The sequence below is a fragment of the Polypterus senegalus genome, chromosome 6 (assembly GCF_016835505.1).
Source record: "Polypterus senegalus isolate Bchr_013 chromosome 6, ASM1683550v1, whole genome shotgun sequence".
NCBI classification, from domain to species: Eukaryota; Metazoa; Chordata; class Cladistia; order Polypteriformes; family Polypteridae; genus Polypterus; species Polypterus senegalus.
This window is the reverse complement of record NC_053159.1, coordinates 134,204,860-134,218,335: the sequence shown is the minus strand read 5'-3', so window position 1 is coordinate 134,218,335 and position 13,476 is coordinate 134,204,860. Positions and strand designations below refer to the sequence as shown.

The 13,476-nt window shown below is 38.6% G+C and overlaps 1 protein-coding gene across 2 annotated transcripts in view; it reads right to left on the bottom strand.

Moving 5' to 3' along the window:
- Positions 1-358: 358 nt before the first annotated feature.
- The window catches only part of LOC120531655 (hepatocyte nuclear factor 1-beta-like), a 51,336-nt gene continuing 38,218 nt past the window's right edge, over positions 359-13,476 (bottom strand). The window contains exons 6-10 of one of the 2 annotated variants that reach the window (XM_039757259.1): positions 13,235-13,367; positions 12,776-12,967; positions 12,449-12,567; positions 9,596-9,640; positions 359-2,854 (exon numbers count right to left, since the gene is read on the bottom strand). In XM_039757259.1, coding sequence (XP_039613193.1) covers positions 2,834-2,854; positions 9,596-9,640; positions 12,449-12,567; positions 12,776-12,967; positions 13,235-13,367 — 510 coding nt within the window. In that variant the 3' untranslated portion in view covers positions 359-2,833. The remainder of the gene's footprint in view (positions 2,855-9,595; positions 9,641-12,448; positions 12,568-12,775; positions 12,968-13,234; positions 13,368-13,476) is intronic. The other variant, XM_039757260.1, reaches the window with a different exon arrangement.

Here is a 13,476-nt window from a genome sequence, read left to right as displayed (position 1 = left end):
AGTTCCGGATTCACTCTTGCAATACTCTCAGCATATGAAGAAGGTGTGATTTATAAACTGCCAAAAAACAAATTAAATGAAACAAATCAGTTAAAGGAGTAAAACTTAACAAATCACCAAGGGCATAGGATAGGGCACAGAAGAAGAATATTAAAAATGAAGTTTTTTCATCTGCTTCAAAACAAATGCATTTAAATTCCATCCATCTTAGGAAATGAAAATCTGCTCAGCCCATTAATTTTATAAAAGCTGTCAGTCGATGGGAGGTGTGCTCTGCCAACTGTTTAAAAATGTTTTGGAAAAAAGAAACTCATTTTAAAAGGCTAAAATAAACACCAGTAGTCAGTTGCTGGTTCATTTTGCAAAAGGAAAAAAAACAGTGTTTACTAGCAATATTCACTTTACAACAAGTATAAATATGATTTTTAAAGACTGATTTCCATTTTTCTATACAAAAATATTACACAGAAGTAAAATTATAAGTAGTGAGGTTTAGCCCTCTAATGATAGTCAATCACAAGTCTTTGTCTGGCAGTGGACGTGTCTCTTTACAATGGCGGAGGTAACACAAATTCTGCAGTTTCTGTGACCTTTTGATGCATGACTTGCAAATCATGAAAAACATTATGTAGGCGATGAAATAAACAAATCATTTTTAAGAAGGACTTTGAATTATACATATACCATACAAAAAAAAAACTGTATTTACAAATCGTTTGAATATTTTGCACTAGATTTTATTGAACAGCAAAAGGTAAATTAATACTGCCTGCACAAAAAAAAAAAATGATAAAAAGAATTGTGTTAACATTTTTTGCTGTTCAAAATAGCCAGTGATTATTTTATATATTAACATATATTTTTTTTCCCATTGAGAAGTTTGAAACCACAAAACACAAATATGAAGGGCATAGCTTGAGAGCTATTTGGATGTTTTCCAAATTAAAATGTAATAATTCTAGTGCTTCACAAAAAAAAAGTTTTGTAAACCAGTGGTTAACCTTTTCCCACCATTTCTGTCTGGTAATAAGTATTGAGGTGTTTCTGCAAAAAGATACCATCTACAGAATTGTGGCGTTTTTACTTTTCTCGAGTATTTTTGAGGAACAGTATGGAAGATCTGTTTCCGAAACTCAATAAATGGCTTCTCCGATATGCTTTATTAATAGCAAGTCACAAGAAGTGACTGTGAGAAAAGTATCTAAAGAGTATTTAGAAAGTCATTAATTCTCTTTTCTCATTGTTTTGCTGTATCTAGAATCATCTCTCTCAAAGCCCTACTGATGAATATAAAAAATACCACAGACTAGGATTTATCTAGTCCTGAGGTGTGAATAATGTGCAGAAAAGCCTAGGGACCTAATCATAAAGCATAATGCATAATGGTCAGAAAACAGGCCAAACCAAAGAACCTTTAGTCAAGTCACATCTGTTCATATACATGGAAGACATTCTGCAGGCTGTTCTGGATTGTTGGAAGATTATGAAAGATGAAAGACCTCAACTCTAACGATCAAGCCCTGACTATTACTTTATTTCTTCTCTAGGCAGCTTAAAAGAACAATATTGCGATTTCTTTTCAGTTTTTATTCCGCTGAATCCATCTCTCCATTAACTCATCTTTCATATCACATGATCGCTATGGATGACACCAGTCCATCAAAGGGCATGCTGACTCACATCGGACCAACTGAGAGTTGCTAATTAATATGAGATGCATGCTTTGGGTGAGCGTAAGGAGGACATTCAAAGTCCATGGTGACCATGCTATAAATCAACCTTATGTTCTTGGCACCCTGTTTTAAGTCAAATACAACACGACAGCCTTTTCAGGTTGATGGAAATTACCTGTAAAGATAAACATCCAGGCAATATGGCATGACAGCCACAATATTATTTGTCTTTATATGAAAGTGATTTGGATTTTCTAAATTGTAAATACATGTCTATAGACTGTGTTTAGGTGTATGCAAACCAAGGCATACAAAGTGGATACAAAATGTCAGCCTGCAAAACAGTTGCCTACATACATACATAAATCATTTTACAAACTCAGATACAATGTGAACACATATACTCTTTATCTACAATATTTAAAATGTGCATGTCCTCATGTCCCAGACCATTTATTGGTTAGAACACAATCGGATGATCTACTCAGGTATCCTCACGCCTTCTAACTTGTCACTGTAGCCATCTTGTATGAAGCGATTTCCTGTGATTGTCATTCCCTTGCCAATTGACAAGAAACGGTTGACTGAAGTCTGTGGCTCAGGTGTCGTATTTTACATTGGACGTGGACATATTCAACTGCCAACTTTTCCAATCCAAATCAGTCAAAAGTGTTCCTTCCCATCCCAGCTAGCATACAGCAGAGCTTGGTATCTTGGTGACAGAGTGGCACTTGCTCAGTAGCAGATGCTCAGGATTGTCTTCCAAAAATGTTTTAATCACATATTTGTCCATCCTGATCTCCTATAAGATTTTGTTCTGTTGGAAAACGCAGGCATAGCACGTAAAAGTCTGGGTGTATGCAACAAATATAAAATAGAAATACTGTTTTTGGAGTTCAGTACAAAACAGTCAGTCAGTTTATTGTTCACCCTCTGCTTATAGACTCAAAGTTGTATGTGGTTTTAAAAAATAAAACCAGTAATTTCTCTCCTACAACCCTCTTTATCCTTGTTGTCCCCGAAGCTGTTTCATTTTTTTCAATATGGACAAACACATTGCATATTCCTCTGATTTCATCAATGAAGGGCTGTCCTGTATTCCAGCGTGACAAACTAAGGAGAGTTTTCATCTGAGAGTCCAGGAAGTAAGGCGTATAGCATCACCAAGCTTGTAAAGGACACTGTTGAAAAAATAAACAGGCTCAGTTAGCATTTTGACACAAACAAAGTAGAACTTGTAAAAAATGAACCAGCTTTTATTGTCACAGGGTTCTGAATCCTATCCTGCCAGTATTAGCCATAGGGCGGGAACCAGCCCTGGATTGGATGTCAGTTTAGAGACAAACCTACACACGCATCCACACCAGGTGTGACATAGAGAATGTGGTACCTATTAAACTAACATGGAAGCCTTTTGAAGAAAATCTACATTAATACAAGGAGAACATGCAACTTACATACGAGTACAATGGAGCTTTAGGGTAGAGGTATTTACTACAGCATCAGCTGGTTCTTGGCTGACAATATATATACAGTATCCTTATATATAATTTGATACTATCCGTATGTATGGTGTTCACATCAATACCCCGTATGTATGGTGTTCGCTTCGCCAATACCCCGTATGTATGGTGTTCGCATCAATTTGATACTATCTGTATGTATGGTGTTCGCGTCAATATCCCGTATGTATGGTGTTCGCGTCAATACCTCGGCTCAATACAAGTTAGAACCATGCAATGGGACTCTGCCTCTGTAGTAAGAACATAACATGGCAAACACAGACGCAGTATTGCATGATTGGCTAAGAATGTTCGAATGCTTCAGTGACACCACTGGATGGCCGAGTATAGTAAGTCGGTGTTGGCTCGAGCAGATAACAGTAAGTTCGGTTGGTTTTTGGAACGTTTGTTTGGTGGGGCATATTTTCCAGGACTAACATCGTCGGCTGACTTAAACCTTTCGACAGCTCCGGAACTGTAAGTAATTTAGAACGTATCGCCATTTGCTTGGTACGCCGAAATCTATCTTTGGGCAGTTCGGTTTTGGCATCTGTCCTTCTGACATCTATTGGCAAACTGAGTAATGATGGCTGGGTATTAACAACGGTCATTGTTTAAATTTTAGTCGATCTCAGATCTAAAATGAACACGGCAACATAATTATTATTCCAACTCTGATTAGAGTCGTAAAATACGGTTTGTTTTGAAAATTTGTTTGCCGGAAAAAATCAAATGAGGTGTGCCGAAGAGCTGAGTTCATGTCTCGCAGCCCCGTTTAAACAGGAAGCTCTTCATTACATCGGCCGAAAAGGTCTATTTTAAGCACAAATCAGTGCCATGATAACAAAATCATTTCAAGGACTTAAAAAAACAAATAATTCTTTGCAGAGAAAGTATGGATTTCACAAACGTAGAATTTGTAGCCCGATTTGATCTGGCTCCCAGTCGCTAGTATATATATATATATATATATATATATATATATATATATATATATATATATATATATATATATATAAAGTATGGCCGGCCATGTACCCCGGCCAATACCTCCAGGCCGCCAGATGGAGCCCTCCTTACAGCGTAGAGGTGCCCCAAATGCCAGCAGGGAATTTTGGACAGTGGTCTTTAAATGCACAGCCCTGCTGGATACCATGGGGGCCGCCAGGAGTCGCTGCAGGGAGGCCCAGGGACTATTTTCCCTACACTACGGAAGTACGTCCCACTCACATGGACAGAAGAAATGACGTGCTTCCGGGATGAAGAAAAGAGAAGTTTTACCTGACCCGGAAGTGATAGAAAGTCACAAGGACTGAGGGACAAACACTTCCGGGTCAGGGAGTATAAAGGACTCTGGGAGAACCCAGACAGACGAGCTGAGTTGGGAGGCAGGGTGGCTAAGCGTCTGGGAGATTGGAGGATTTGTTATTATTTATTGTTATTGGAGTATTTGGGAGTGGAGGGTGCTTTGTGCACATTATTGTTATAATAAATATCATTATTGGACTTTTACCTGGTGTCTGACGTGGTGTCTGAGGGTGCAAGGGTGCGAGCATACCCTTAATCTGTCACAATATATATGCATATATATACATATATATATATATATATATATATATATACACATATATATATGCCTCCATTACTTTCCAAACTGAGCAACATAGCTGTTGATTATTTGTCTGAATGCAATATGCACTAAAATAATACACACATATACTTGTATATATAAAATAAGTTAAAAAATTGGCAAAATGATGATGGCAACAAAACTGTACACTTGTGAGCATGATAGGAAAACCATGGAGTAAATGAATCACTTTTAGCTTTTTTAAAAAAATAAATGACAAAACATCTAGAAAACCAACGAAGTTTCTGTTTAAAACTGGCTGTGTAATGTGCCTTCACATTTTGCTCTGCGTGCCGATTACAGATGCAGTGACCATGGCTAAGTTTCGGCAAAAGTTCATTTGGGACCCACTGCAGGACTGCTGAACCTGTTATGACCTGGTGACTTTCAAACACAACTACCCCCCACCCCAATTAGATAAGCAGGACGCCAGGACTAAAGGGGATATCATTAGAAGCAGGTTGCCAAGATGAAGTGAAAGACTCAGCAAACACACTCGGGCAATAAAAGCAAGGTAGGGTCTGACAGGGAATAGCAAACAGCGCAGGTAGTGGGGCTTGGAGGAGATGAAACTTCACGGAACATGTCTCAAGCAAATCCTAGGTATTAATAAAATAACTCCACATTGACTTTCCTCTAAACAAATACATTTACTGTTTGTCAGCATTGACTTGTACAGATTATTGCTTAGATTATTGATTTGTACATCTCTGATAGTGATAAATACAGGAATATGCATTCACTCACGTCTATTAACCTGCAGTTACATAATCAGACAATGAATGAAAAGCATTCTGCAACAATCCAACCATTTTCTGAACATGCTCATTCCATTACAGGACCTCAGCGAGCTGGAGCCTATGCCAGCAGTATTGGGCACAAGGGTAATCGGTTCAAAGACCTACACTTTCAATGAGAGCGGATGACCCCGGATCCAGCTGCATACCCAAAGCACAAAGTTTAAATGTTCTCCCCATGACTGTATGGTTTTTCACATGATAATCTTTTCCTGTACTAAATATCAAATACGTCCATAAGAAGTTTAACTGACATTGCTAAATTAGTCCCTCGTGAGTGGGGTGTACACTGTAATAGAATGGCATGGCATGCCATCTAAGGTGAGTTCTTGTCTTGCTCTCAGTTATTATTGTATTAGTTAGTCACCTTTTGCCAAGTTAACTTACAAGATCAGGATACAATACAATTTTTATACAGAACTTTTATTTTTTTAACAGGGGTGGCAAAGTGGCAGACAGGTTAATGCTGCCACCTCATGGAGAAGTATCCGCAGTTCAAACTACTGACTTGGTTGCTGTCTTTGTTGAGTTTCAAGTTCTCTATGTGTCTGTTGAGTTCTTCCCCTGCCTAATTTAGTAACCCCCGCTTCCCAAAGACATAGATGTTAGGCTAATTAGCAATTACAGCCCCCCACACACCATCCCCTCAATATGCGGGGTTGGTTTCTGCCTTGCTCTCAATGGCGCCTGCCTAGGCCCTGCCTCCCAAGTCCATGAATTGGATTAAGCAGTTTAAAAATTTTATGTTCTCTTTTTTACAATTGCAGCCCAGAAAAGCTGAGTGACTCCTTTAGGGTCACAAAGTGAGTCAGAGGTGACAACTGCATTGTCATCCTTATGGTTTAAAGTCCAACTCTCAAGTCACTACCGTACACTGCCCAGGAGTCAGGACAATCCCTACAAAGTAACTTGAACACAACTGGGATGTGCGAGGCTATGTGGTAAATTACGTTTAGCAGAATAAATGCAAAATATATGAGTATGTCGCAGTGTAAAATACACTTGTACTGCCATATCAGATGACAGCTTTCAACAACCCTAAACTGGATTAAACAAGTTCAGTACATGAATGGCTGTCTTACTTTCTTTAGCAGTATTTCAAAAAGTATAGTACTGCTGACCCTTCATTGTAAGATTCTGGGCTCAGTTTTTGGGCTGGCCACTGACTGTTCAGAGGGTTTATATTCTCCCAGTGTCTTTGTGGTTTTTCCTGGGTATTCCAGTTTCCTTTCACATCCCAAAGATGTACAGGTAAGGATGACTGGTGTCTGTACATTAAGTAGCCACCAAAATGGATAGGAGCCCAGTTATGGATTAATTTCTGCCTTGTGCCTAGAGCTATCAGAACAGGCTCCAGCTCTCTGCAATGCTGTAATGGACAAAATGACTTAAAAATGAATGGATAGATGTTTTTTTAATAATGTAATTATTAAATTAATGTAATGAATTAATTACAAACACCATTCTATTTTAAATAAATTGTCATTTTTGATGCACATATTGAATGAAGAAATTTGATTAAGTAGTAAAGACTTGTCAGAAACTTTATAACATGAAACGCAATACATTGTAAAAAAAAACTGTAATTTGATTGTAGTATTCAGCTTAGCTATCTTTGTAGAGTCAGAATCAAATATCACGTTAACATTCACTTTGTGTAGAGTGTTACCGTAACTAATTGCATATTGCCTAAATAGCACAAAGTTTGTTTAGAGAACAGATGAACACAACAGGGACAGAGGCTCAGCACTGTGGGAAATTGGGCGTGTGAAACAAGTCGGCGAGGCACGCTTTACTGATACTTCAAGCAAGAGCAGTCACAGAGGAGATCAGGGCAGAGAAAGGAACAGGCCTTAATTACTGAAGCCTCCTCACCTCCTCCGTTAAGCTCTGGGCGGCTGGCTTGAGCTGGCCCCAGCGCAATGGAGTACAGTATTTTGATTAAGTTGAAAGCGCATTTCCTGTGCTTCCAGGGGCCTGTCTCAGCAAGGAAAGTTATCTGAGCATGAGAGGGCAAAGTAAAAAAAGGCACAATTAATCATGCTCTGTTCGGGCTGAGCAGGTAGCAGATTGATTGATAGAGATTTTCAAAGGAAATAAGATTTTGAGGAGTAGCGGTCTGCCTGTTTGGTCAACTGATTAAGATTTGCGGGCCCAAAGTCAGAGCTCCTCTTGAACAGTGGGCCGTTTTGGAATATGTCAAGATACCGTAGAGTAGCTACTGGCATTATTTTGTTTTTTTTTTTTTTCAAGATGACTTTAAAAACATGTTTTATTCACTGAATAAAGTAAATGCAGTTTGTGCAACAGGGAAACCAACAGAACTGGGGGAAATAAATTGAAAACTACATCAAAATAATTTCCTGTGATAGACAGGCATTCTATCCAGTACTGGCTCTTAACCTGCACTTATTCCTGCTGGGTTGGGCACTGACTTGTAGACATCTATTTAACTGGATAGAAAATGGAGACTGATGGACAACCCTGTTCAATTTCCACTGTTTGTGTGAAGTTTGCATATGCCCCCAATTTTTGTGTGTAGAGTACTTCAGTTCCCTCTATAAATCCAAAGACATAAACAAGATTAATTAGTGATTTTTCATTTTAAATTAAAAGTGTGTATATGCACCACAGTTCACAATTGCTCACTTCTCTTTGCTTGATTTGATGCTACCAGGATAGAAAAGGTGAGCATGCATACTGTATATACTGTGTACATGTATATACTGTATATAGTCAAGCATAGGGCGGCACGGTGGTGCAGTGGTAGCGCTGCTGCCTCGCAGTAAGGAGACCTGGGTTCGCTTCCCAGGTTTGCATGTTCTCCCTGTATCTACATGGGTTTCCTCCGGGTGCTCCGGTTTCCTCCCACAATCCAGGTTAGGTGCATTGGCGATCCTAAATTGTGCCTAGTGTGTGCTTGGTGTGTGTGTGTGCCCTGCGGTGGGCTGGCACCCTGTCCAGGGTTTGTTCCTGCCTTGCACCCTATGTAGGCTGGGATTGGCTCCAGCAGGCCCCCATGACCCTGTGTTAGGATATAGAGGGTTGGAAAATGGCTGACATGACTGATTAGTCATGCATGTGTGTCAGAGGATCACCTTCTGGACTCATCAGAGATATGTAATACCACTCTGAGACTAGAGGGGGTACTGTCACTAACAATATTGTCTCCTTCTGCTTCCATAGTGCCGAGAACACACCCAGTGAGGGCAACAAACCCTGCTGGTATGAACGCTATAAAACCCAGACATCCCCAGAGGCAGGCGTCTCATTTAGTATTGAGCAAGTCGCGAGACGGAGCTTTTCCCAAGCTGGACCTGAACAACCTAGCTACTCAAATCAAAAAAGGAAGGTTATAACATCCATTTATTTTCTGTTCTCTGCGCCATTGTGCACCTGCTTTGTTTTTCCTCTCTCTCTCTCTCTCTCTCTCTCTCTCTCTCTCTCTCTCTCTCTCTCTCTCTCTCTCTCTCTCTCTCTCTCTCTCTCTCTCTCTATATATATCTCTCTCTATCTATATATATATATATATATACAGACATGTCTCTATCCATCCACCCACTGTAACTACCTGTGACTCATTAACTGTATAAAGCAAGTTCAGGAAATGTATACACCAATAGACAAAAGATATACACCAATGGACAAATAGGTTTTCTGCTCTTGAAGAAGGCAACATCCTGAAAACAAGAATATGGAAGCAACGGTTGTTATTTTTCTAATTAGCATACAGTCTGAGAAAGGAGGTCAAGTGTCCAATAATACAAAAAAAAAAAGATTGTCATCATAAGGTTAGTATGATTTGATTAATTTGTTGGATATTCATATTGCATGAAAAATATGAAGAATATCATATTAGCCACACAAAACTGTTAGGAAAGGAATTATTAGGAATCGGCAACATAGCAGCTTGTGGCTAATAAAGCAGGCAATTTGTGAAAGTTAGACAAATGTGCATCGCTATAAAGAGGGATGTAGAAATATAGTATTTACCCAGGAAAGACTCCCGAGTTGCATCATCTTGTTAACTGTGGCATCCTAAGTGTGACAGCAAATGGACAAACAAACAAAGTCAGCAAACAAGAAGAATCATATCATGAGAAGCACAACACAATTGCTGAGATTGCTCAATTGCTTCTGCACCAGTCAGTTTCTGAAAGGTCTCTGTATTTAAAAACAAACTTAAATTGGCAGAACACATTTTTATTGAATATGAAGAAAAGAATGGATATCCAGCTATATTTGGTAAAGATACACTGTATGAATGTCAAACTATCAAACTAAATAAAACCTATCAGAAATGTAGGAAAGAGCAGAGTGAAGATGTTCACCTGAAGTGTTTGCTTCTCTTCAAACACTCACACAAAAATTGACTTAAGAGTGAAAAGCAAAAGAGAACAGCAGATAGAGAAAGAATACATTGGCACTAAGCAAAAAGATCAAGCCTAACAATGGAGTAAATACATATAAAAGAAATGGCAAAATCATAACAATGAAAATAAATAACATACTAAGTAAAACTTGTTTTTGACTAGGCATATTTTACATATTAATGATTACAATTTAATTTTCCTGATGAATCAGATTTTCCAGACATTTTCTTTCTCCATATGGAAAACTGATTAAGAAAAATATCTAATTCAACGTGGCAAAATGGCCTAAGGATCTGGTCTTAAAACTACGGGTTGGAAGTTCAGGGCTCCCAGTGACACATGGTGTGACCTTGAAAGAGTTAGTTAACCTGCCAGTGCTTGACTTGCATTTGAGTTTCATTCATTATAAAAAGACCTTATTAGACTTTTTTGATTAAAGGTCTATGTACATATATATATATATATATATATATATATATATATTTAGATTATTAGATGTAAAATAACATTCTCAAATCCTTTTAATTTAATTCAGGGTTTGCATATATAAACACATATAAACAGATTGTGTAAATTAACGGTGTCTATATCTATTGAAACATTGTATATATACAGTGTGTATATATATACATATATATATATATGTATGTATGCAGTGCCTTCAGAAAGTTTTCAGACCCCTTCTCTTTTTTCACATTTTGTTATATTGCAGCCTTGTGCTAAAAACATTTCAATAAATTTTTTTTACCTCATCAAGCAACACTCGATGCCCCACAATGAGAAAGCAGAAACAGGATTTTAGAAATCTTTGCATGTTTATTACAAATTGACACCAGCATTCAGGCCCTTTATTCAGTACTTTGTTGAAGCTCCATTGGCAGCGATTGCAGCCTGGAATCTTCTTGGGCTTTACGCCACAAGCTCTGTATTCCTGAATTTGGGGATTCTCTGCCATTCTCCTCTGTCAAGCTCTTTCAGGCTGGATGAAGTCCGTCAGTGGACAGCTATTTTCAGGTCTCTCCACAGTTGTTCTATTGGGTACAAGTCTGGGCTCTGGCTGGGCTACTAAAGGACATTCCCAGAGTTTTCCCTAATCCACTCCTGTGTTGTCTTCGCTTTATGCTTAGGGTCATTGTCCTGTTGGAAGGTGAACCTTTAGCACAGGCAGAGGTCCAGAGCACTCTAGAGCAAGTTTTCATTAAGGATATCCCTGTATTCTGATCTATTCAGCCTTCCCTTGACTACGTCTACTTTCCCAATCCCTGACGCTGAAAAACAACCCCATAGCATGATGCTGCCACTACCATTCTTCAGCGCTGGAATGATATTGTAGAGGTGATTAGTAGTGCCTGGTTTCCTCCAGACATGATGCTTAAAACTAAGGCCAAACAGTTTAGCCTTGGTTTCATCAGAAATTAGGGTTAGGCTTAAGGTTAGGGTTTACAGCGAAAAGTCTTCTGTCTGGCCACTCCACCATAAAGCCCAGATTAGTGGAGTGTTGCAGTCGAAGGATATGCCTCTGGAAGTTTCTCCAATCTCCACCCAGGTTATCTGGAGCAGGTGTGTACCTTTCCTATCCATGTCTAATGAATTGAATTAACCACAGGTGTACTTTAAACAAAGTGTACAAACATCTCAATGATGATCAATGAATCAGATGCACCTGAGCCAAATTTCAAGCAAGATTTTTTTGATTTTTTTTAATGAATTTGGAAAACAAGTCCTAAAACCCTGTTTACACATTTATCATTCTGGGGTATTAAGTGTTGTTGACTGAGGGTAAAAATGAATTTAACATTTTTGTAGTATAAGGCTGCAACATACCAAAATGTGAAAAATGTTAAGGGGTCTGGGGCTGAAAACGATCATGCCACCTTTAGGCACAAGACAAAACACAACACTGGGTAGGATAATAGTTCACCACGGGACAGAAGACATGTTCATGTTTTCTTGTAAAGGGCCAATTTATAATTACCAATTTATCCCAAAGTGCGTATCTTTGAGATATGGGAGGAAACGGGAGTATGCAAACATAGGAGGGATATGCAGACTTTAAGTAAACTAAATCCAAAGAGGACTGTTTCATTTATGTTAGGTAGAATGCCCAGAGGGGACTGGGCAGTCTAATGGTCTGGAATCCCTACAGATTTTATTTTTTTCTCCAGCCGTCTGGAGTTTTTTTGGTTTTTTCTGTCCATCCTGGCCATTGGACCTTACTCTTATTCTATGTTAATTAATGTTGACTTATTTTTCTTACTGTGTCTTTTATTTTTCTATTCTTCATTATGTAAAGCACTTTGAGCTACTTTTTGTATGAAAATGTGCTATATAAATAAATGTTGTTGTTGATATACAGTATAAAGTATCTTTACATTAACCATAGCCATTATCCAGTCTCATGAAATGGTCACTACTTTTCTCTGCCATTATACGGAATGTGAATTTCAGCATTCATATATGATTCTGCACTCACCTGTTTACTGGAGGACAAACTGGTAAGCGGGCTGATGCTGCTTGCGTCTGTAACCACCATTGCAGATGGGAATCTGGAGGTGTGGGAGTACTGCGTGGGCTCCTGTTTGTGTGAGTACACTAAAAAGACAGAAACCATTTGCATTACTCCACGTTTACTGTACTTTTTTTTAACCAAAGCTTATTTAGTTTCTTTTATTCAGATGTGAGACTCCCTAAATTCAGTTTTTTTTACTAGTAATGATTAAGAACAATTTAAATCAAGAGTTTCATTTAAAATTCATAGTAGAACTGACCAAGGTCAGCTCAAAAAACGCTCCCCACTTACTGTGTGAATTTTGCAGCTGAGCAACTGTGGCCATGAAGGGTTGCTGGGACATGTGACTAGGAGACTGTTGCATGATGGTCTGCTGGTGGGGACTGTGCAGCTGCTGTGGGAACTGGACAGGTTGGAGTGCTGTGAGACTGCCAGCAACACTGTTAATAACTGGGACACTCTGAGCCTGCGATGTGTTTAAACCTATATAATAATAAGAGACAGAGAAAACTTTTTAATAATGTCCTTTATCATTCTTAGAAGACATATAGAAGTATTTCTGTAAGCATGTTAACAACAGGGCTGTGCAAAACAGCAGTTTAACACCTCTCAAGATAATATTAGCTCTATCTCCATTGTACAATAGGCTGTAAATGAGAATGTAAATGCTTTTTTTCTGCATTAGTAGATAAAGGTACAGGCACAAGATAGGTTATGAGCACACATGAATTTATATTCACAGTGACTTACTTTGTGCAATAGCCATTACTCCAGTCAAGGGTGCCATGATGAGGTTTTGTGTCTGCGGATTGTGGTGTGAGTTCTGAGACAAACCATGGATATTCGTCAATGTGCTGACAGGAGGCAAACCTCCTCCAGAAACCTGCAATACAGCCATTTTCATTAAAAGCTTTATAGTGCATGTTTTTCCACTACAAGGATTACAAGAACACAGAAAATACTGAAAACACAACAATGTTACCTGCCCATCT